Source organism: Eublepharis macularius, chromosome 4 (assembly GCF_028583425.1).
Source record: "Eublepharis macularius isolate TG4126 chromosome 4, MPM_Emac_v1.0, whole genome shotgun sequence".
Classification (NCBI taxonomy): Eukaryota; Metazoa; Chordata; class Lepidosauria; order Squamata; family Eublepharidae; genus Eublepharis; species Eublepharis macularius.
In genome coordinates this window covers 114,898,499-114,921,973 of record NC_072793.1, presented here as the reverse complement: position 1 = coordinate 114,921,973, position 23,475 = coordinate 114,898,499, and the positions used below count along the sequence as shown (strand labels likewise).

Below are 23,475 nucleotides of genomic sequence, written 5' to 3'. Positions count from 1 at the left end.
GAATACAAAACAGTTGCTGTGCAATCGATTTCTGAGCAATGTACAGAGTGCAAAGTAGTAGCAAACTCCATCTTCTTACTTCAAATTCATGTCCTATAAGTGAGTACAAGCACATTTTGAGGCAATTCAGAACAGTGCTAGTCATGACCCCAAAGAAAACTCAGTTATACTACCTAGGGTTTTATATACCTTGCTTTCTTAGCACACTGCTTAAAAACTCCACCTTAAAAGACATTCAGAACACATTATTAACAAAATCACATAATTGAATTTGTAGGAAACGACTGCATTCCTGTGGATTATTAATTTCTGCTCTTTAGGTTCAACTTGCAAAACACATTTGGCTTTAACAAATCTTCAGACAGCTGAAATACAACTTTAATCAAAAGAATCCCCAAATCCTATAACAATATATTGCTGCAGCTTTGAAAATACTACTCAACTGTTTTTTTCAATTTCTCCTCTAAGCATTAGCTAATTGGTCACTCCTTTAAAACTGTACCACACCATTGTGGGTACCAGAAAAATGCAGAACATGAACATGTACAGAGTGCACATTCCTTGCCAATGTTCTCTCCAGGCTGCACACAGGGCAAAAGGAAATTTTAAAAAGACCTCTGATCTGCATCCCCCTCTCCTCCAATCTTGTTCATGCAGATTCAGTTTCTCATTGCTTCAGAGAGACAGCACTCATGTTTAGGAATTGTCCTTTTCTGCAATACCACCTCTCCATTTAAACATGGAATGGAAACTGAAAGAGGAGCTTAGAAGTGGCTGAAGCAGCCCCACCCCCCACACACATACATTACCATGAAAAAACCATTTTCCCACACCCAGCAAAAAAAGCAACAAACAAAGCTATTTCAACAAGGAAACATAAGGCCTACCCTTTCCCAGTGTTCCATTTCCAAAATACAATGTAATGATAACATTACTGGAAAGTAAAATAGATACTCACTTTTTTTCCCTGTTAAAAGGAATAGAAACTGGTCCTTTACAGAGTAGCATTGTTGCAAATAAAACATGAAGATGGGGGGTTGGAGCGTGATGGCTGGTGTATGAAAGTTTTTAAAAGGAAGTTTTTAAAAAGTTTTAGTTTTAAAAAAGAAGTCAGAGTTCTTTATTACAGAAACTCCATATTTTGATAGGAAAGTGAAAAGATAGATTCCTATCTACTGATCTGTTCCTGAGGAGGAAGTCCTGAGTAGAGATGGGCACGAACAGAAAAAACCCCAAACATGATGTTCGTTGTTCGTTGCCATCCACGAACAGGGACTCACGAACAACTACAAACATGACCCTGTTCACAAACATGTTCGTGGTTGGCTGTTCATGGGGGCCAGCAGGCTCTCCTCCAGCCATCATCCAAGTTTGGTCAAGATCCCTACCGCACCACTCCTAGAAACCTGACCTGAGCAGGCACCAGGAAAGGTACCAATAATAAATAGTAGCTTGCCCCAGAGCCTGGCAGCAGCCCTAGAACCTGAAGGGGTAGATCCCTATCCCACCACACACAAAGAAAATTCAAGCTCCAATGCACTCACCCTGTCTATCAAAATGCCAACAGCAGCTGTCTCTAACTCTCCACTGTCTGCAAAGAAAGCCAGAACTGGGAGACCCCCCCTCCCCTCTGGTATTTGCTCCCTTGTAACAAATTTGGAGCTCCACACTTGGAAGACCTGCCTGTCAAGCTAAATTGGTCTTAGATTGGGATTTCCAGGGCAACAGCAGGAGTTCAGACAATCCCTGCCTATGTTGCCAAGGAAATTGATTGCAGGTGCCAGACTGTCTGGCTTGACGAACAGCTGATGAACGCAACGAACGAGGCTTGCGACGACCACCTGTTCATTTAGAATAGGGCCTCATGAACAGCTTGTTCTCGAACAGCAGATTGGGCTGTTCGTGGCTTTTTTTGGTTCATATTGCTGTTCGTGCCCATCTCTAGTCCTGAGAGTAGTAATCTACACATCAAAGGGCAGTAAAGGAATAAACAGTAAACAGATGCTCTGACCTGTCTATCTTTCTAACTCTCTGGTTTCCCCCTCTCTGAAACCTGAGGAATGGGACAGCATTAGAAGTAGAGTCATCTAACATTCCCCAAATGGAAATTGTAGCCAAGCAATTATATTGCACTTATGTCCAACAGAGGCCTTGGAATCTGACTGTTGCTACATTGAAAATGGGTAGAGCCAGCCAGGGTTAAGGATTAAGCTAATTAGTGTGGGCAATAGTCATAGGTATTTTAAGGCAGTGTATAAATTCTTTTTTGATATAAAATTTATTTTTATAAATATAAGCAGAACATAAAAAATAAAATAAAAACAATAGCACAATTATAGTTACATCAAAGAAAAAGGAAAAGAGAAAACAGAATATAACAAACAATATAAATAACTCAGGTTTTTTATATCCAGCACATATCAGTCCTTGAATGTGTTTGGTATCTTTCAGAAAAGAAAGTATAGTCTCCAATATTCAGATTTTTGATCCTACAAACACCTTCCAATTGTAACATTTCGGTATAATTAAACACATTTTGGGGAAGTTTGCCTTCTTTTTTTAACCTATCTTTTTTTTTAGATCCATTATGTCTCGGAAGATCATTATCTTCTTGAAAATTGAAAATGGATTGGAAAACATTTTCATAAAAACTTTCTCTTGCGTTGTTTGGTGCATATATTGTTACTAGTGTGTAAATTTTGCCTTCCAGGAACCTGGTTTTCAAAATCATGTATCTTCTATCAGTCTCTAAATTCTTCTGTAACATTTATTTGTAAATTGTTCATATAAAACGCAATACCTTTTTAAAACTATAAATTCTTAATAAACACACTAATATATACAAGCAAAAAACAGGAACAACGCTCCAAAGAATCATAGAAATTATATGATCTATAGCAGGAAGGGTGGAAAATCCTGTGCTTCTTCTGCCATTGTAACTGCGTCCCTCATGTGAGATCTGAGCGGGCTTGAGCCCCTCAGCCCCCATGTAGTTCACTGGCTGCGGGGGCGGGGGGGGGGTGCTCAGCCCCGTCCGGCCAAATCCGAGGGGGGGGGGCTCAAGCCCCTCAGCCCCCCGTAGTTTACACCTATGAAAAGCCACCTGTAGCAGTAACAGGAGGAAAGCCTTCAGCTAAGCAACCGGGGGAACTCTACTTTCCACCCAAAACAGCAGGCAGGCGGGATCACCTAGGCTGGATTAGTGATTATTGAAGTTAATATTACATAAAAAGTGCAGAAAACCAAACGAACTAAACCAAGTGACTTTTGTGAATATCGACCTCTAAAAGGAAAGGGGGGGGGGAGCACAGCACACTAAGGTTGCAAAGCAAAATCCAAATGACTTGGTTTCTCTTGCAGAAGAATGTGCCCAGAGACTGCTGCTCTTCAGACGGCCGTTTTGAACGCTGTGGTTAAACTAGAAAACTAGCACAGCAGCTAGACGGGATCGTCCTCCTCTCTTTCACAGCCGGGAGAAAGCGTCGACCTTCGCTCCTTGCTTGCTGAGCTGGTTTTCTGTTTGGAGGAAGTTTCTAAGCTAGGGGAACATTCCAAACCTGCAGCCCGACATGACACCGCCTGTTTTTTGCACGTGTCAATCAGGCCTCGCAGCCTTGTGTTTGGGGAGCGGGTGGGCGTGAAACGGGAGCGGAGGACACAAGAACACCATTCATTCAGCTAAGCGCGGCTTTCTTTGCTCGTTTGCAGCGGGCGACGATGCCAATCTCCTCAGAGAGGGGGAACCACAACTCCCGGGAGCACTTTCCCCTATGCAGGAGCGCCGGCCAGCCCAGTGGAGAGGGGAAGGGGTTTTTTGAGTCTTGGGACCAAAGGTCCAGCCCATCCAGCACGGGAACCCGCCTCTTTCCAAGGCTCGACGGCTCGGCGGGGCAGGTCAGCGCAGCTTTACCGGGGTTTGGGGGCACAGGCGAGGAAGAGGAGGTGAATAGAGGGCCTGAGCTTGGGGGCGGAGAACCTATGAAGTGCCGGAGGCTGAACTGTTATGGGTGGATGTATTGAACCAGGGAACGGGAACAAGGAACAAAACGAGAGGGAAGTGAGTGAAATGGAGGCGAGAGGCCACCGACTGCGGGGCATGCAGGTTACCACGGACTGGCTCCAAACCAAACCACCCGCCCCGTGCTTGAGACATCTCAGTGGGCCTGGCAGCCCTCCTCCAGTAGGAGCCCTGAGGCGCTTGCCCAAGAGGACGCTCGGCAAGTCCTCCTTCCACCCAGCCAGAGGGTGTTCGTGAGGCAGCAGACGAACTGAGCGCGAAGCGGGCCGCGGCCACCAGGCGCCTTCTAACAGAAAGGTGGTCTGGATAGGAAAGATGGTCTCCTCTTTTCCTCTTCCGCGCGTATCCTCCTCTTTTAAGAAAGACCTTTTTTTTTTTTTACAATCTACTCCACGGGAGCCGCGGACCAGTTGTTTTCCCCGTTACCCGCGCCGTTCGTTCGTGTTGAGGATTGTCCCTGACCTTTCGTGATGCCCCTCGATTCCCTTTTAGATTCTTTTAAATTTGGCTATGCCGATAGGAGGTGTCATTTATCCAAATGAAATTTTAAGTGTATATCTGATTTTTTTTAAAAAATCGAGGCAGAAACCATCCAATTGTTTTACAGTTAATGCTTGACTCCACTTTAATGTACGCATCTTAAGTGACGTACTAGTAAGAAGTCATCTTGAAAATGGCCGTGGGGCTCTAGGTGTTCTAGATAACAGGAATGGGAAGTTTGTGAAATCAATATTAATGCTTCATTGCAGCTTTTCTCAGAAGATGTAAACGGAAAATATTTTATTCATCTACAGAATTGGGAAGCAATAGTTTTGTGAAAATGGTGAAACAGAAATCCTGTATTCTCTGAGAGTGCTACAACCTTTTATCTGCTCCTACAACTAATGGGGTATAGTAGTTAGGACTAACCCCTGCAAGTTAGTTTCAAATCTCTGTTTGCAGTGAATGTTACTGTGACCTTGGACCTGTCATTCTCAGCCTAATCCATCTCTCAGGATTGTTGTGAGGAGGAGATCCATATACACCACTCTGGAGTCCTTTTCTTTCAGAAGAAAAAATGCACCAATTAATAATAAATACAGAATTTCCTTTGAAGGGAAAACCATGGCAAGGGGAGCAAAGATCTGCTCTGTCATTAGACCCTCCATTCCTGTTTTGTATTTTATTTTTGTTGTTGAGGCATTTAGTATCCTCATTTGGAGACAAAAGCGGGATATAAATTAATAAATGAAATGACAAATCATTTTTGATCCAGAAATAAAAATACAGTGTCATTAAATGAAACAGATCTAGGTTGGAGATGTGAAGGCCTGGGGGGGAAAGTGGTGTTTAAAGGACTGTTGTTATTCCATTGGGGAATTTAGAGGAGCACTGAACAAAATATCCAATAAAATATTTTTTCTTTGAAATGTGTGGATGGAATACTTTAAAATATGAATGAACATTTGAGGGTTTTTACTCCAGTTTTTCTGATAACAATGTTGTAGTGGCACTGAAAAAAAATAATTTCTTTTGGAGTGAGTAGAATGGTTTTTAAGACAAAGTTCTAGACACTCAAAATTTACAGCATGAAAAAGTCTGAGGATTCCCCCCCTCCCCCCAGTCTTTCCATTTCCATTGGAAATTTTGGGAAAGTTTGAGGAGCACTGGAAAAACAATTCCCATGAAATAGATTGTTGGGTTTTTTTAAAAAAAACTAGTGGAATGTCTTAAGATAGGCTTGTTGTTTAAGTATGCAGTCAATCACTGGCTCTCCCAATTTTACAGCTTTTAGCCTTCATGGAGATTCTCTGTTCTCTCAGATCTCTCATTTCTGTGTCATGCATGAGGGTCAAATTATGCTTTATTTCAGCATAATTGTGTTTCACAAAATAAACGTAGCCTGCAGTGGTGTATGTAGTGACTCATGCTGCGAAACTTATAGAAGCATCCTCTATGTGTCAATAATAAAGGAGTCACGTATCAGAACTCTAGGGGGGAAAGATTCTGAAACAGTTTGAGTGTGTGACTAATTTGCACATAATTTTAAAATAATGTGTTCTTATGTTGCTTTAAGAGAGCAGCGATTTTTGCTGGTTTCTCCTCTTGTTGCAGCCAGCCAAGCCACCCAAATTTTGTTTCTGGGGGGTCAGGTACCCTCAGGAACAACACAGTGGAGGTCTGCAACGAGTTGAAGAAATCAGTTGAATCATCACCCCTTGTTAAGGAAATTTAAGCACCCTCAACTTTTCTTAATGTGGATAGATACAGGCCATTTTTAATAAGACAGCCTCGGAACTGCAGTTATGTGTTATGATACAGCATATATCTTGTTTAATCTCTTTACCTATTTCAGTTTTAGTATGCTACAATAAATTTCACTCACAGTTCTTTTTTGTTTTCCTTTTCTAGAATTTGACTGTCTTTTTCATGCCAGGAAAAGACATAGGAAAAGATGTCCTACTTACTTAAAGGAGTTCAGGCTTGCTGGTTTTTTAAGCAAATGCATGGAATCGTAAGACCGTTAATTAAAGCACATCTACTGGAAAAAGTTTTCAGTGTCCAAAAACTGAAAACTACTCAACAGTTTTCTCAAGACAGTTCAAGGAACATGGACTGTTTTAGTTATATAATTGTTGGAGCTGGATCTGCTGGGTGCGTGTTAGCCAACCGACTGACTGAAGATCCTGACAGCACTGTTAAGCTTCTGGAAGCCGGGCCAAAAGATACACTCTTTAACAGCAAACGATTAATGTGGAAGATTCACATGCCTGCTGCATTAACCTACAATCTCTGTGATGAGAAATATAACTGGTATTACCATACAACACCACAAAAGCACATGGATAATCGAATTATGTACTGGCCCAGAGGAAGGGTCTGGGGTGGCTCTTCATCCCTTAATGCCATGGTATATATTCGGGGCCATGCAGAAGATTATAACAGGTGGAGTAAGGAAGGGGCTGTTGAATGGGATTACGAATTTTGTTTACCTTATTTTAAGAAAGCACAAACTCATGAGCTGGGTGCTGATCTTTATCGAGGTGGGAATGGCCCACTTCATGTGTCAAGGGGAAAAACTAACAACCCTCTTCACCATGCATTCCTGGATGCAGCCCAACAAGCTGGATATCCTTTCACAGATGATATGAATGGTTTTCAACAAGAAGGCTTTGGTTGGATGGATATGACCATACACCAAGGTAAATATTCCCTTTAGAGTGGACCTACTTAATTCAGGCTGGCTTATTACTGTGGTTTCCAAACTGTCTGGGAAATTCTGGGTTCCTTGGAAGCTTTTCAGCGACTCCTCCGTAAGAAGAAGGGTAAAGATGGACATACTTGCCCAAAAGACTACTTACCTACTGCTGCTGACTTTTTGCAATGTATATCTGTAAAACACTCTTTACAGTGTACTGGGTCAGAATCACAATTCAGTTAAGATTCAAGTCCTGTAGCACCTTACAGATCAACAAGATTTCCAGGGAATAAGCTTTCCAGAGTCAAACTCCCTTTGTCAGATACATGAGGAAGGCATCTGAGGAAGCATAATTCTTGAAAGCTTATCCCCTGGAAATCTTGTTGGTTTTCAAGGTGGAACTAGACTCAGATCTTGCTGTTCTTCTGCAGACCAGCACAGCTACCCACCTGAAACTAATCTCAGTTCAAGCAGGGCAATTAATAGGATTAACAAGTGCTTCACGTGAATTGGTTATATCACATGCTAGGTGCCCCAATATCTTCTACAACTCCCATAGTAGAAAATAGTTCCTGAGTGAATAAAGTTTGAAAGCAGCTCGCCTATCAGAATGCCAAATTGTTGTGTCTCCCCCACCCTTTAAATGAGGCAATTTATTCAGTTGCCTGAAATGGATACTGGTTCTTGATTTTTGTGCCAGTGCATTTATGTTTATAGCAAGATACTGTGTATGGGTATTTGCATGTCTGCTTTCTTCATGCAGTCTTTTCTGAGCAAGAAAAAAGTGAGGCTTGTGTAAATAAATGTAGGGCCCAGAGAAAGGAGGTAATAAAGTTTTATACCTGTCACAACATCAGAGGATTCCAAATCATGTAAAGGTTCACACTAGCTCACAACAACTTTTTCTCTCCCGTTTGGCCCTTTTGGAAATCTGGACTATGGGGTCATGCATCCAGGGATCAAGGTGAGCATTCAAGTAATATGCAGAATTGGAATAGGATACCTAGCTAGACATTTGGGTACTGAAGTCAGACAATATATGCACCTCCAAAGTCCAGCCCTCCTCCCCATGAAAAGGCAGTGGGAAACAGTACAAATACGCTAAAGAAAAAAGCATAATGGGAAGGGGTTTCTAGGTCAATATATTAGAGCCAAAACACACGAGAAGAAATACCTAGGTTCAGCACGTGTTCTCTTACCTCAAGGTTTGCCGGGATCTGTAGGCGTCCTGGAAGCTTAAAGTTTAGCATTTACAGAGCAGCAGGAAGGGAAATACAGGCGCCTGTATTTCCCTTCCTGCTGCTCTGTAAATGCTAAACTTTAAGCTTCCAGGACGCCTACAGATCCCGGCAAACCTTGAGGTAAGAGAACACGTGCTGAACCTAGGTATTTCTTCTCGTGTGTTTTGGCTCAGAGTCACAAAAAACTTACCTAACATGGACTGACAACTGGGATTAGTAGTTAAGAAACACTCATTTTGAAAACGTGTTTGCCAGAATGTCCTTTTGAAAACACGTTTAGTCAGAATGTTCTTCACTGTAATTGCTTTTTCACTGGAAAAGCTGTTTGGCTGAGCGAGTAAGCTAGCGGATAGCCAGTTTCTTGTCTATTTCAAATAAACTTTTGAAAACGTTTGATAGCACTTTCTCCCATTGTTTACATTTAATTAAGTTTGGGATTTTTTTTGGTCCCCCCTGGCAAGGCCGTATCCATTCAGGGAATCACATTTGCAGCTGTTCTTTTATAATACTTCTGGCCTAAACAGATGATCAGTCCCATCTGCTCTAACACCTGTTTGAATAGAACAGGTGCCTGGATTGTACTCTGTGAGTATACCAGCAGGCAAAGAGTATTCTGTTGTCTTCAGAGTCTTGTAGTTTAGGCACAAACATTACACGTACATCTCTGAGAACTGGACGTGAGCAATTCACACACACTGTCTCCCCTACTGAGCAACATTTTTTTGCATGTTATGTGTGGGAGACCTATGTGTTTTCTGCAGATGAACGGATCACCCATTGCTGTATTGGGGTTGTAATTTTTTATTTGACAAATGATATGATAAAAGACAATACATTATAATTTTATTTATAGAGCACTGAAAGTGTGCAAACTATTTTGATGACAGCTGATGTTAAACGAAAGCCTGTATCTTATAGGTCAGAGATGGAGCACAGCCAGTGCTTACCTTCGTCCTGCATTATCGCGCCCAAACTTATCAGCAGAGGAAGATACACTTGTAAAAAAAATATTATTTAAAGGGACAAAAGCTGTTGGCATCGAATATGTTAAAGATGGAGGAAAGAAAACGGTAGGGATTGTTATTTCCTGTTTAAAGTTGAGTACCTTAAAAGAATACAGATTTTTTAAATATATCAGCATAGCATCAAGGTTATTGTGTTATTGAAAATAATTACTTTAGAGCAAATGAATCTGATATGTAAGTTCCAGTTCATACATTCATCTAGAAGCATTGCTGAAATAATTTGGTGGAGTTGCCCCCCCCCCCTTGCAGATGAAGTATGCTTCTATTGGGCTTACTCTTTCAGTGACTGATTGCGCTAGGGCCCGGTTTCCGTGATTCGTCCTTTCCCCTCGTTTTTTCACAAGACCCTATGTAGGCAATGCAGACAGCTTTGCTGAACGCTAACCATATGCTGGCTCAAAGTATCATCTAGTTTAGCATTCTGTTTTCAGCAAGCCAGAAGTTTACAAGCAGGCTTAGTAATAGTTTAATCCCCATCCTGCAATTAGTGACATACAGCATATGAAATGAAGGTGTCACCTTGGCTGATAAGCTGTTGACTGAAACTTCTTCTATACATTTGCCTAATCTTTTTTTAAACAAACACGGAGTACAGTCTTAAGAACACTTTCCTGGAAATAAGCCCTACTAAACAGATAATAAGATTCTGAGTAGATGTGTTTATGATGGCATCATGCTTTGTAAATTTCATAAGCCTTGTCTGAAGAAAGTTCTTCTGATTTCTCAGAACTTTTTGTTGGTAGTTTAACTGATTAACCATGAACTCTTGTATTATACAGGAAAAGGGGAGGGGGACTCACTGTTCATCCATGGTCTTCCTGTGCAGTCCCACATGGGACTGCGCATGCGCAGACCTGCCTACTTCGGAGATTTCTAAAGCTGAAAACCACCAGGGGGCGCCCCTGCCTCCCAGCGTGCATGTGCAGCCGTCTTTCCCACCAAAAACATCCCCTAAGAGGCGGGGCGCCCCTGTAGCACCCTCAGTTCCTCTTTTGCCGCCAACTGTAGAGGTTCTAGCTCATTCCGTTTTTTTTTTATCAAGACTTCTTTCTACAACAATGTCAGAGAATGCTTTATTCAAGCAGTGTGTATCTTGCGATCGGAAGATGACCCGTTCGGATGGTCACTCAAACTGCCTGTATTGCTTGGGGGAAACTCACAACACACAGGCCTGCAAACACTGCAGCACCTTCACCCCGAAGGCCAGAGCAAAACAGGCGGGTAGATTGCAAGCATCTTTATCGGAGTGGGCCATGGCTGCTACCGATCCGCTGGCCGCAGCAAAGATCCCTGCCTCATCGGGATCATCTACCCAACCTGGTGCTGGGTCCTCAGGAGCTAAACCATTGCGCACCTGCTCATCCCTGGCCCATTTAGAGTCCTGACCGCCGTCGGATCCAATTGCTTCGTCTCGGTGCGCCTCAGAACCGGCCATTCCTACCTCGTCGGATCCGATTCCATCAGAGTCGAGAACACCTTCGGAACCTCCTCAGAGCTGACGTGACAACTCTATGGCCTTGAGGGCTTCAGCTCTGAAAACCCCTTGGAGTGGAACGCCTTCGGTGTCGACTACCACTTCGGACCGATGATCCCCTCGGATCCAAAGGAGCACCTCTTTGGTTCCGACAGCTTCGGATCCGACAACTGCTCCCGAACCATCCGAGGCTGGTCTGGAGAAGAAAAAGAAGAAGAAACATCACTCATCCAAATGCGACAAAGTGATCCTGGAGAGTGTAATCGCACCTCAAACACCCGCTGAGCGTCAGAGTGAGGTCGGATCCAAGTGTTGGAGTGAGGTCAGATCTGAACCCCCCAGCAAAAAACACTGGGGATCGGAGGACCATTCATCATCCCACAGTACCCCACTCCGGGTCCTGGATGGAGGAAGACGTGATCCTTATAGAAAAATCTCCTACTCCTTCAGGACAGACTGGATCACCTTCTCAAAGTTCCTGGTCATCTCATTCATCTCAAGAGGGGAGAGGATGTTCCAGACATAGGATGAGTCCTTATGCTCACAGGAGGGATAGCCTTTACCATCATTTGTGTGACAGTCCGGCTTCCTACCATCACCACAGGGAGGGCTCTTATTATTCAGAACGCTTGACCAGAGAATATTCCAGGTCCCCTTCTCTGAGAGCTTATTCCTATGCTGGCTCCTAGCGAACCCCGCATCTGTCTGATGTGGAATTTGAAGGGAGTGCCCTATACCACAGGTCCAGTGACACCCCCTCGTCTGACTCTTCAGAGGGAGCAATTGGTACGTCCAAAGAGGCCTCTTCCTTGGATGACTTCCGTGCATACAATGAGTTGCTCCAGCATATGGCTAGAGCCTTGGAAATTGACGTGGCATCCACAGAACCAAGATCTAAAGATAAGATTCTGCAGCATATTTATTCAGGGTCTACTCCTGCTGTCTCCTTTCCAGTGATTGAAGGTTTTGTGGAACTTTTGACTGGCCTGAACTTAAAGCCAGCCTCCACTCCTGCCACTAACAGGAAAGTTGAGAACCTTTATAGAACAAAGGATGATCTCTGCCCGTTCCTGTCTGTACATCCTCCTCCTCCTTCACTCGTCACTGAGGAGATGCAAACCAAGCCTAAGCAAGGGTCTCTATCCATCCCCTCCGATAAGGAGAGTAGGAGAATAGATGCAATGGGACGGAAGATCTACACCTCTGCTGCTTTCGGCATTAAAATTACCAATTATGCTGCTATGATGGCAGCTTACCAGCTGTTCCTTTGGAATAAGGTGGCTACCTTCGTTCTTCAGTTGCCTGAGGACCAGAGAGTCTTCCTCAGAGTCATTCAGGAGGAGGCAGTCCAATTATCCCACCATCAAATTAACGTGGAACGAAACATGGCAGATACCTCCGCCAGGTCTTTTCTTTCGGCTGTCGTACTTTGTAGGTTCGCATGGCTGAGAAATACACCATTACTGACGGAGACCAAAAATAATGTTGAGGATCTCCCTTTTGAAGGACAGTCTTTATTTTTTGAAAAGACAGATGAATACTTATCCAAGAAACGAAAGGACATACTTACGGCACATTCGTATGGCGTCTTTCCTCAACAGCATCCTTCCAACAGATCCCAGTATAGATCTTTCATGAGGGGTTGCCAGAATCGCTTCCACCCATACCAGGGGTATGCCTACCAATCCCAACGACCCTACCAGAGCCAGCAGTTGTCCTTTTCTAGAAGGAAGCAAGGCCATAAGAACAAACAGGGTGCTCATCATCAGCAGGCTAAAGAGCAGACCCACTCCCATAAGCAATTCTGACAATTACAGAGTCCTGACCCGATTTTTGGAGTCAATCTAAGTTCTTATTTTTCTGAGTGGTGTAATGTCACCTCTAATGTTTGGGTTTTGCAGAGTAAGGGGTGAGTGGCGCAGGTTGAGCAGACCAGCGAGTGGATTGAGAGGGAGTCTGGGTGATGTATACCGCCCCTCCTTCCACAGAGAAGGGTCCTGCAGCATCCCTGGCACCCCTTTGACGTCAGGAGCAGACTGCCTGGCGCCCCGCCCAGCGGTGGCCGCCGCAAGCCCTGACAAATAATATAATAAATGTTAAGCAGTTTATATCACAGCCTAGCAGGCTGGACTCCAGTAACCTTGGAACTAATGTAAACAACCAAGTAAGCAGTATGAAGCAACTATTTTCCAAAAAGCCTCTTTTAATCTTGATTTTGTTCTAAAATAAATAAATTCTGTTTATTTCAGATTTTTGCCAATAAGGAAGTTATTTTAAGTGCAGGTGCTATAAATTCCCCACAGCTGCTTATGCTGTCTGGAGTTGGCAATGCAGATGATCTCAAAAAATTAGGAATCCCTGTTGTCTGTCATCTTGCAGGTTTGTATGAATTGATAGAATTTGTCTAACTATAGTTTGGCTTGCACTGACAACTCGCTTGTTTATAAAATATTTTGGGTGTTGGGGTTTTTTTCACTTTCTTCTAGGAGTTGGCCAGAATCTTCAAGACCATTTGGAAGTGTACATACAACAGAAGTGCACTCAGCCTCTAACTCTGTATAAATCACAGAAGCCTCTTAATATGATAAAGATTGGTCTTGAATGGCTGTGGAAATTTACTGGTATGACCTTAAAATATATAATTTATTTTGTGGGGAGTTTTTAATTCTGAATAGCTCTTATACGGTGCTTAATCTAAAATATTAGTAAGATGAAACTAGTTGCCGTTAGAGAGCTGCTCTGGTGTAGAGGTTAAACATGTGAATTATGAGTCAGGAAGCCATGATCCAAATCTTACCTTATCACTGAGTTCGGTAGGCAGCCTTTGACACACCAGTATTTCTCAGCTTTGGTGCAATACAGAGGCAAAGTTTTTCACTTGCCTTCTGTAGACAATTGATGGGATCCAGTCATACAAGTATCATATATCTTCCTTGTTTCCCCCCATCAATCCCTTCTAACCCCAGGGTGAAGGGGGTGAAGTCACTTCCTTATCTGTCAGCACAGCTCTGCTGATGAAAGAGAAGGAAGGCAATTCTTGCCCTGTCCCCTTCGCTGCAGTCCACTGCACCAACCTTTGTGGATTTGGATGGGACTGCAGAGGGGAGGGTAATAGGGAAGACCCTTCCAGTGACAGATCACTCAATCCAACTGAGATAACGTGAAATCAATGGGTTTAGACTGGAATAACTTTGCTTAGGATTGGACCAGAGCAAGGAGGAGGAGGAAGTGGGGGTTCATATTTAATTCTGTTTTTTCTACCTTCTCATACATATTCCTCTGATTTTTTTCTCCCATTTTATGAAATTTAAAAATCTTATGGTGTGATGGATTACAAAAGTTTAACATGGAATATTAATGGAACAAATTCAGCCCCCAAAAGGAAGAAAATATTTCACTAGTTGAAAAACCTAAAACATGATAGGTTTTGTTTGCAAGAAATCCATATTAGGAAAAAAGATATAAAATTTCTGACTTATAAAGTTCTGGGTAAAGAATTTATAGCAGCAGATATGAAAAAGAAGAATGGAATTGCTTTGTATATTAAATCACACAAAGCCTAAATTGATATTGAGTGATGAGCATGGAAGATATGTGGCAGTAGAAATCGACGTACAGAGGTCAAAAATGTTGGTGGTGGGACTCTATGCTCCAAATGAGAATAAAACTGGATTTTAAAAAAAAATTGGGGAATGTTTTTTTTTTTTTTGAAAAATTTTTATTGGGTTAGAATCCATTATTTCCACATTTACATTCAATTTTCCCCAATTTTTTCATCTCTAACCCCCTCCCTTTCCCCCCCCTTTTTGTTGACTTCCAACAGCTTTCCAACCCTTTGTCCCCTTTCCCTTACTTTTATTAGCTTCCTCTATCTAAAACAAATATATATTCTCCATTATTCTAAGCAGTACATCCTTAACTATTTTTAACATTATATGCCCAAACTGTAAGTCTTTGTTTCCATCTTAGATAAACAATTTATCCCAATTTTTCAATTTCAGATATTTCTATATATCATAAACCATATAGATCATACATTCGTTTATATCAAACAATTTGACTTATTCTCTATATATATTACTCATTCTATCTTTTTATAATAGTTCTATATATCTCTCCTCACGTAGTCAATCAATTTGACCCATCTATATCTTCAGACATTCAGTTTGGTACAAAACTTATCAGAAAAAAAGAAAATATTGTTAGTTAATCGCTCCTTATATTTAGTCCTTATAATTAATTATTTTCTCTATGTTCTGTTTGTTAACCTATATATATCTATATATATGTCAATCTATTAATCTGACTGCTTATTAATTCACATTTATCTCTTCTCCCCCCGGTAAAGTCTCCCCCCTCTACTTCAATACTTCAGTAGTTCTCAAACTGCCACAGTTTTCCTCCCACCTCCCATTTCTTCTCCAGGTATTGTTTCAGCTTCTCCCAGTCTGTGTTGAACTGCCCTGAGTCCAGATCTCTCAGTTTTCTTGTCATCTTGTCCATTTCAGCCATATACAGCAATTTGTAAGTCCAATCTTCAATAGTTGGCACTTCTTGTACTTTCCATTTTTGCGCATACAAAAGTCTAGCTGCTGCTGTCATATAAAATATCAACGTCCTGTGTTGGGCTGGAATTCCCTCCATTCCCAAGTTCAGTAGCAGGAGTTCTGGGTTCTTATTAATTTGAAATTGTAAAATTTCACTCATTTCTCTTATTATTTCCCCCCAGTACTGCCTGGCTACCTCACACGACCACCACATATGATAGAGGGAGCCCTCATGCTTCTTACATTTCCAGCATTTATTAGAAGTATTCAAATTCCCTAGCGCAATCTTCTTTGGTGTCATGTACCAACGATAGATCATTTTGTAAATGTTCTCTTTGATATTAATACATGTCGTTGTCTTCATTGTAGTTTTCCACAAGTATTCCCATGCCTCCATTGTTATTTCTTTATTAAAGTTTATAGCCCATTTCACCATTTGTGTTTTAACTATCTCATCCTCGGTATACCACTTCAACAGTACTTGGTATACCTTGGATATTCTTTTCTTATCTTCTTTAAGAAGGGTCTGCTCTAGTTCCGAATTCTCTATTCGTATACCTCCCTTTACAGAGTCCGAATTATATAAGTCTCTGATCTGTCTATACTGGAACCAATCGTAGTTAGGTGATAGTTCCTCTTGTGTCTTTATTCTAAGTTTGGATGCTTCAGTTTTAGTTATTTCTTTATACGTTAAACATTGTTGTTCATTATCAACAGCTCTCGGGTCTATCACCTCATATGGAACCACCCACAAAGGGGTTCCTTCTTGTAGATAAATTCTGTACTTCTTCCAGATTATGTATAGACTTCTCCGAACAAAGTGATGCAGGAACATCGAGTTGACCTTTACTTTGTCATGCCATAAATATGCGTGCCATCCAAATATTTTTTTATATCCCTCTAGGGCTAATAGTTTCTTGTTCTTTAATGTCATCCATTCTTTCAACCAAACTAGGCAGATTGCATCATGATAAAGTCTCAGATTGGGCAGTTGCATTCCACCTCTTTCCTTTGCATCTTGTAAAACTTTCACTTTCACTCGAGGCTTCTTGCCTGCCCAAACAAAATCTGATATTTTCCTCTGCCATTTTTCAAATTGTTTGGAGTCTCTGATGATTGGTATTGTCTGTAGCAAAAACATTACTCTTGGTAACACATTCATCTTAACTGCTGCAATCCTGCCCAACCATGACAAATTCAATCTATTCCATTTAATCAAGTCTCTCTCTATCTGAGTCCATAGTTTTTCATAATTGTTTTTGAATAGATCTATGTTCTTTGCAGTTAATTCGACTCCCAAATATTTCACTTTACTTGTTACTTCACAATCCGTTGTTTCCATTAACAATTGTTGTTTCTGCTTAGTCATATTTTTGCATAATATCTTTGACTTCTTTTTGTTAATGAAGAAACCTGCCAAGTCTCCAAACTCCTTGATCTTATCTATCACTCTTGGCATGTTCTCCAATGGGTCCTCTACAATTAACATTATGTCATCCGCAAATGCTCTGACCTTGTATGAATAGTCCTTTATTTTTATTCCACGAATTTCATCATCTTGACGTATTTGTATCATCAGAATCTCCAATACTAAAATGAACAACAATGGAGATAACGGGCAACCTTGTCTTGTTCCTTTACTTATCGTCAATTTCTTGGTCAATTCATCATTCACCACGATTGCTGCAGTCTGGTCTCTATAAATTTCCTTAATTGCTCTGATGAATCTTTCTCCCAATTGTAGCTTTTCCATAGTGGCAAACATAAAGTCCCAGTTTAAATTGTCAAACGCTTTTTCAGCGTCTACAAAGAAGAAACCAACCTCTTTGTCACAACGCTTGTCATAATATTCAATAGCATTGATCACTGTCCTTAAGTTGTCTCTTATTTGTCTGTCTGGCAAAAAGCCTGCTTGTTCCTCCTCTATGACTTCCGAGAGCCACCCCTTCAATCTCTCCGCCAATATCTTCGCAAAAATTTTATAGTCATTGTTGAGTAGCGATATAGGTCTATAATTTTTCACATTAGTCAGGTCTTGGCCCTCTTTTGGGATCAATGATATATTCGCTTCACTCCAAGTTTCTGGAATCCTTTGATCCCTTAAAACCCCATTCATCACCTCTTTTAGGAATGGTGCCAGTTCATTAGCCATTGTCTTATAGAATTTAGCCGTAAGTCCATCTGGCCCTGGCGCCTTTCCTAGATTTGCAGATTGTATTGCCTTACTTATTTCCTCGTCAGTTACTTCACTATTCAACTTATTTCTCCAAGCTTCCGAGATTTCTGGAAGTTTGGTTTTCTCCAAATATGACGCTATTGATTCTTTGTTTACTTCTTTTTTATTATACAGCTTAGCGTAAAATTTATAAAAGGCTCTACTAATGGTAGCCTGCTCCAAATACGTTTTGTTATCTTCGCAAATTTTATTTATTATCTTCTTTTCCCTTTTCTTCTTCAATTGCCATGCCAGGTACTTCCCAGGTTTATTAGCACCCTCAAACGCTTTTTGATTCAGTCTTTTGAAATTCCACTCCAATTCTTTATTGCTCATTGCTGTTAGCTGTTCTTGAAGTATTTTAATTTCCTGGTATACCTTCTTTTTCCTTGGTCTCTTTTTTAGCTGTATTTCTTTGGCTTTTATTTTCTCCTCAATCTCTTGTCTTTTCTCCTCTTTCTTCTTTCTTGCTCTACCATTTAAGTCCATTAGTATGCCCCTTACAACCGCCTTGTAAGCATCCCAAACTTTATTGGTTGGTACTTCTTTATTCACGTTGTATTGTATAAAAAACTTTGTCTCTCTTCTCAATATTTCCATATTCTCTCTTTCCTGTAACAAGTCCTCATTTATTCTCCATGCTTTCCTTTTTCTCTTTTTTCCAAATTTCCACATAATTGGGTTGTGATCTGAGCCTACCATAGGCATTATTTCTACCTCCTTAGTCCATAATGCTAAGTCTTTTGAGGCCCAGATCATATCAATTCTTGATAATGTAGAATGCCTTGCAGAATAAAAAGTAAACTGTCTGCTTTTAGGATATTCTCTCCTCCATACATCTTCAAGAGTCTCTTGTTGAATCAACTCAAAAAAAAGCTTTGGTAATAGTCCTCTTTTCTTTTGTGCCGTTGTAGTCTTTTTGTCTAGTTCCAAGTCTGTCACTCCATTGAAGTCTCCAGCAAGAATTATCTGGTCATATGCAAGATCGTCTAAATGCTTCCTTAAATCCTCAAAGAAGCTTTCTTTTGCACCGTTAGGTGCATAAAGTCCGACTACCAACACTCTCTTTAAATTCCAAATACATTCCACTGCTACAAATCTAGCTTCCACATCTCTCATAACAAATTTTGGCTGTAGCTCCTCTTTTATGTACAACACCACTCCTCTTTTTTTCTTGTTGGAGGCCGCTACAAATTCTTTGCCCAGTTTTCCAGATTTTAAATATTTTACATCCTGCTTTCTGATATGGGTCTCTTGCAAACAAACAATGTCACATTTTTGTTTTAGTAGCCAGTGAAAAGTATTTTTCCTCTTATTCGGTGAGTTTAGTCCATTTACATTCCAAGATAATACTTTACACTCCATACTCATGATCTTGTTGGTAAGTCTTTTTCATTGTCCTTAATAAATCGCTCCATCTCTCGCTCAGATCTGATGCGTTTTTTGGCCCCTCCAAACTCAAAGGACACTCCTTCCGGTAACTCCCATCTGTACCTGATTTTCATGTCCTTCAAAATCTGAATTAGCACTTTATATTTTTTCCGGTCCAGTAACACTGATCTGGGCAGTTCCTTCATTATAATAATCATCTTGCCATCAATCTCCAATGGATCTTGAAACTGTTTTGTCACAATCCTCTCTTTCATATTTCGTGTTGTAAACTGCACAATCACATCTCTTGGTAGTTTCCTCTGGGTTGCTATTCTCGAATTCACACGGTATGCCACATCTAGGATAGCCACAACTTCCTCCTCCTCCTTCCCCAGGTACTCAGCCAACACCTCAGTCATCTGTTCTTGCGCTGACTTTCCTTCCACTTCTGGCAAACCACGAAAACGTAGCTGCTTCTCCATATGTTTAGTTTCTGCAACTGACATTCTCCCCTTCACCAATCTCATCTCTGTTTGTTGCGTGTCTGCTAAATTCTCCATCGCGTCTTCTACTGTTTTAACTCTCTGCTGCGTTCCTTGTAATTCACTTCGTATTGTTTCCATACCTTTTTTCACTTCTGACAGCTCCGATTTTACTGTCTGTGTAACCTCTTTAACCTCTTTTATCAGCTCCAATTTCGTGTCCTTAAGTTCTTTAATCATATCTAAAAGTTTTTTGTCCAGGTTTTTATCCAGGTTTTCTATTGCCAATTGCCACTCTTTTTTTGACATCGTGGGGCTTGCTTTAGCTCGCTCCCACGAATCCGCTCTCTTCCTTAACTCCGTGGCGTAAAATTTAACGTTTTTCTATTTTAAATGTCCCGGTCTTCTTATAGAAATTAAATTTTAAAGAGTCCAAAATGTCGGGCGTCTTTTCTCTATGGTTTCTCTATGATTTTGTAATCCAAGATGGCCTACTTCCTCTTCCGCTGAAGCCGCGACCCTTCCCCTTTCAAAAATGGCGATTCCCTACTTCCTGCCCTCCAGCAAGGGCCGCTTCTCTCCAGCCACTCTATTGTTATTACGCACTTCCTGTCTCCCGTCTTCCCACAGCAGATCTCGCGATGGTGTCTTTTTCTCACAGCTCCAAAGCCACAGGTATTCAAAACAATAGTCCCATTTCTTTAATAACTTCTTTAAACTTAGTCTCTTTTTAAATTCAATTCCTGCCGAGTCTTCCCCTCCTTTTCACTAGTCTGTTGCAGTTTAAAAATCTACTTTTTTTCCTCTCTGTTTTTATCAATCTGTCCCGTCTCAGAAGATAATGATCTTTACCTTCTCTTCACTTTTCTCGGGTTGTAATCGCTGTTTCGATTTTAAGTTCTCCTCTCAGCTTCTTCCCCCAATCGAAGCTTGGGTATGTAGGTCTTATGCCAGCCGAATTGGCCCCAAAACTGCCGCAGAGATTATAGCCGACCCGTCGCAAGGTGGGACCTCAAGGATCGGGAGGGGACCCGTTGTGTAGAGCCCCCCCCGTCCGAGATCTAGCTCACCCTAGGGTCTTGAGCGTTCTTTGCCTGCTCCCCGCCTGAGAGCAGTCGGCCGCGGGCTATTTTCACCCCGCCGGCCGAAAAATTGGGGAATGTTTAATAGATTTAGCATATGAAAATTATTGCTTGATGGGGGATTGGAACGGAGTGATTGACCCGAAGATAGATAGATGTTCTGAGAAACATATTAAGACACTCCAGGGTAAATTGCCCAAAGCTTTCTTTGATTTAATGGACAATTTGGATTTGATTGATTTATGGAGATAGAAGAATGGCAATGCAAGAGAGTATACCTTTTTTCAGAAAGACATAGATCTTTCTCAAGAATAGAAATGATTTTGACATCAAGGGACATTGCCACTAGGGTGTTTAAAATAGAGGTCCTACTCAAGATGATTTGGTATTGAGGATGATTTGGTATTGGTTTTGGAGGACCCTTTAATGGTAATTGAACCCTTAATGACAAGATTGAAAGAATTTGATGTAGTGGGAGGTTTTAAGGTTAATAAACAGTAGACCAAAGTGTTAACTAAAAATATGAAAATATAGGACCAAATGAAACTGGGGAGCAAAACAGGGTTTAAAATTGAGAAAAAGAGAGTAATACTCAAGTATTTTACATCAAATATGAATTGTATGTTATTCCAAAATAATTATATTAAGACCTGGAATGAAATTAAACGGGATAGGTTAAGATGGGATAAGATTCAATTATCGTTGTTGGGAAGAATACCTACAATTAAAATGAATGTTTTACCTAGAATGTTATTCCTATTTTGGACAATTCCAGTATTAACAACTGAGTTACCATTTAAGCAATGGCAGAAGGATATATTGAGATTTATATGGCAAGGCAAAAAACCAAGGGTTAAACTTAAGGTTCTACAGGATACAAAGGAAAGAGGAGGTTTGGGTCTACCAGATTTGAGAGTATATTTTGCAGCCAACTATTTGATTTGGATGAAGGATTGGATAATGTTAAAAAAATAGAAGACTATTGGACCTTGAAGGACACGACTTAAAATTTGGCTGGCATGGGTATCTATGGTATGACAAAGTTAAGGCCAATGCAGAGTTTAATAATCATTATGTAAGGCGTGCCATTTTGAGAGTATGAAATAAATACAAACCTAGGTTGTGCTCAAAAAGACTGCTCTGGTTGTCATCTCAAGAAGCTCATTTTAGAAGAGAAATGGTGAGTTGCCTAAATGGTTATCATCATGATTTATTGGAATTTTCTCAAGGCCAAGTTAAATTAAATTAAGAGAAGACTTAGCAGCAGAAGGGCACACTTGCCAGTGGATTCCCTATATGCAAATCTTGGAGAGATTTAAATTAGACAAGAGTCACTATGACTTTGAGCAATCTAAAACTGAATTTGAAATTGCCCTCTGTACAAATGATGAATATGTTATTTTTAAAATGTATAAACTTTTGTTGAGGTTTGAGATGGAAGAAGAGCAAGTAAAAGAATGTATGATTAAATGGGCAAAAAAATGTGGATATGACATATTAGCAATGGGAAAATATGTGGAAAAGGGGGTTGAAATTTACATTTAGCTCTAGTATCAAAGAAAATTTTTATAAGATGATGTATGACTCTGGAAAAATTGTACAGAAGTGGAAAACTCCAACATTGCCTACAGTGGAGGAATGGTGGATAAAAGTATTGGAGTTTGCATCAATGGCAAAACTTACTTCACTGATTAGGGAAAAGACAGTAGTTACATTTTTTTAAAAAAACCTTCAGTGTTCCTTTTTGTATCATTTCTTCATCTCTGTGGTTTTCCTGGTCTTTAGGTGATGGTGCCACGGCTCACTTAGAAACTGGTGGATTTATCAGAAGTCGAGCAGGAGTTTCTCATCCAGATATTCAGTTTCACTTCCTTCCATCTCAAGTGATTGACCATGGACGTACCGCCTCTCAGCTGGAAGCTTACCAGGTGAGTGGTACAGGGAAGGCATCACTAAGCGGAATTGCTTGGGTTTTGTGATTCAGAATTCAATTAATTGTTCAGGAATAATTTAATAATTTGCCTGTAACAAAGTAAGTTTTAAAAATCATATGGTGCCTTTGGAAATCCTTTTCTCCACCATCATCAGTAGATGGCGAATTAAACTATAGCAGTTTCTGTTTCACCTTTGTTCAAAGGACAATGATAATCCTTTCTGGATGTCTTCTGCTGATACTGAACTAACATCCTTGCATTTAAAAGTGAAAGGAGCAATTAAAAAAATTGTATCTCTTTGTGACCATGTAATTTATTTTTAAGTGTATATTTGTGTTCTTAATTATAACACATTCCTTCAAATGGGAAGATGTTTTATGTGCTTTTTATTCCTGTGTTAAAATATACTATGCCTATAGGATTTATAAGGAGAATTCAGCTTTACAACATTGAATAAGATTAAGAAAGGCTTTCAGGTGACATATTTCATATTTTCCATTGAACTGTGGCAGGTTCATATTGGCCCCATGAGGAGTACAAGTGTGGGGTGGCTAAAGCTGAAAAGTACAGACCCAAGGGAACATCCCATCATTGAACCCAACTATTTGTCAACAGGTAAATGTAGAGTTATCTACGCTCTTTCTCTTTTTGAGTTACTAGTCCAGAAATCTCTTAGTGAATACCTGCTATTACACTCATCAGTAATAGGTGGCATCTACGTCTTCTATTTTTTTTTTGTATCTCAAACTATGTAGGATATGGCGCACTGAGAACATATACTCTGCTGAGCCCTTCACATTCATAAGGTTGCTTCAGACCACCATTTATCTCAAAGCTTGATACGTTTTCCAATCACTAAATGAATAGAAACCCAGCTGGACCATGTTGCCTGAAATGTTCCAACACAC

The 23,475-nt window shown here is 40.7% G+C and overlaps 1 protein-coding gene across 8 annotated transcripts in view; it reads left to right on the top strand.

Moving 5' to 3' along the window:
* Positions 1-3,562: 3,562 nt before the first annotated feature.
* CHDH (choline dehydrogenase) overlaps positions 3,563-23,475 on the top strand; it is a 42,634-nt gene continuing 22,721 nt past the window's right edge. For 2 of the 8 annotated variants that reach the window (XM_054976958.1, XM_054976963.1), the window contains exons 1-7: positions 3,565-3,894; positions 6,410-7,200; positions 9,356-9,507; positions 13,186-13,315; positions 13,423-13,557; positions 22,419-22,561; positions 23,080-23,182. In XM_054976958.1, coding sequence (XP_054832933.1) covers positions 6,453-7,200; positions 9,356-9,507; positions 13,186-13,315; positions 13,423-13,557; positions 22,419-22,561; positions 23,080-23,182 — 1,411 coding nt within the window. In that variant the 5' untranslated portion in view covers positions 3,565-3,894; positions 6,410-6,452. Of the gene's footprint in view, positions 3,943-3,980; positions 4,058-4,231; positions 4,316-6,409; positions 7,201-9,355; positions 9,508-13,185; positions 13,316-13,422; positions 13,558-22,418; positions 22,562-23,079; positions 23,183-23,475 lie in introns of those variants that run through there. The other 6 variants (XM_054976959.1, XM_054976965.1, XM_054976962.1 and 3 more) reach the window with 6 other exon arrangements.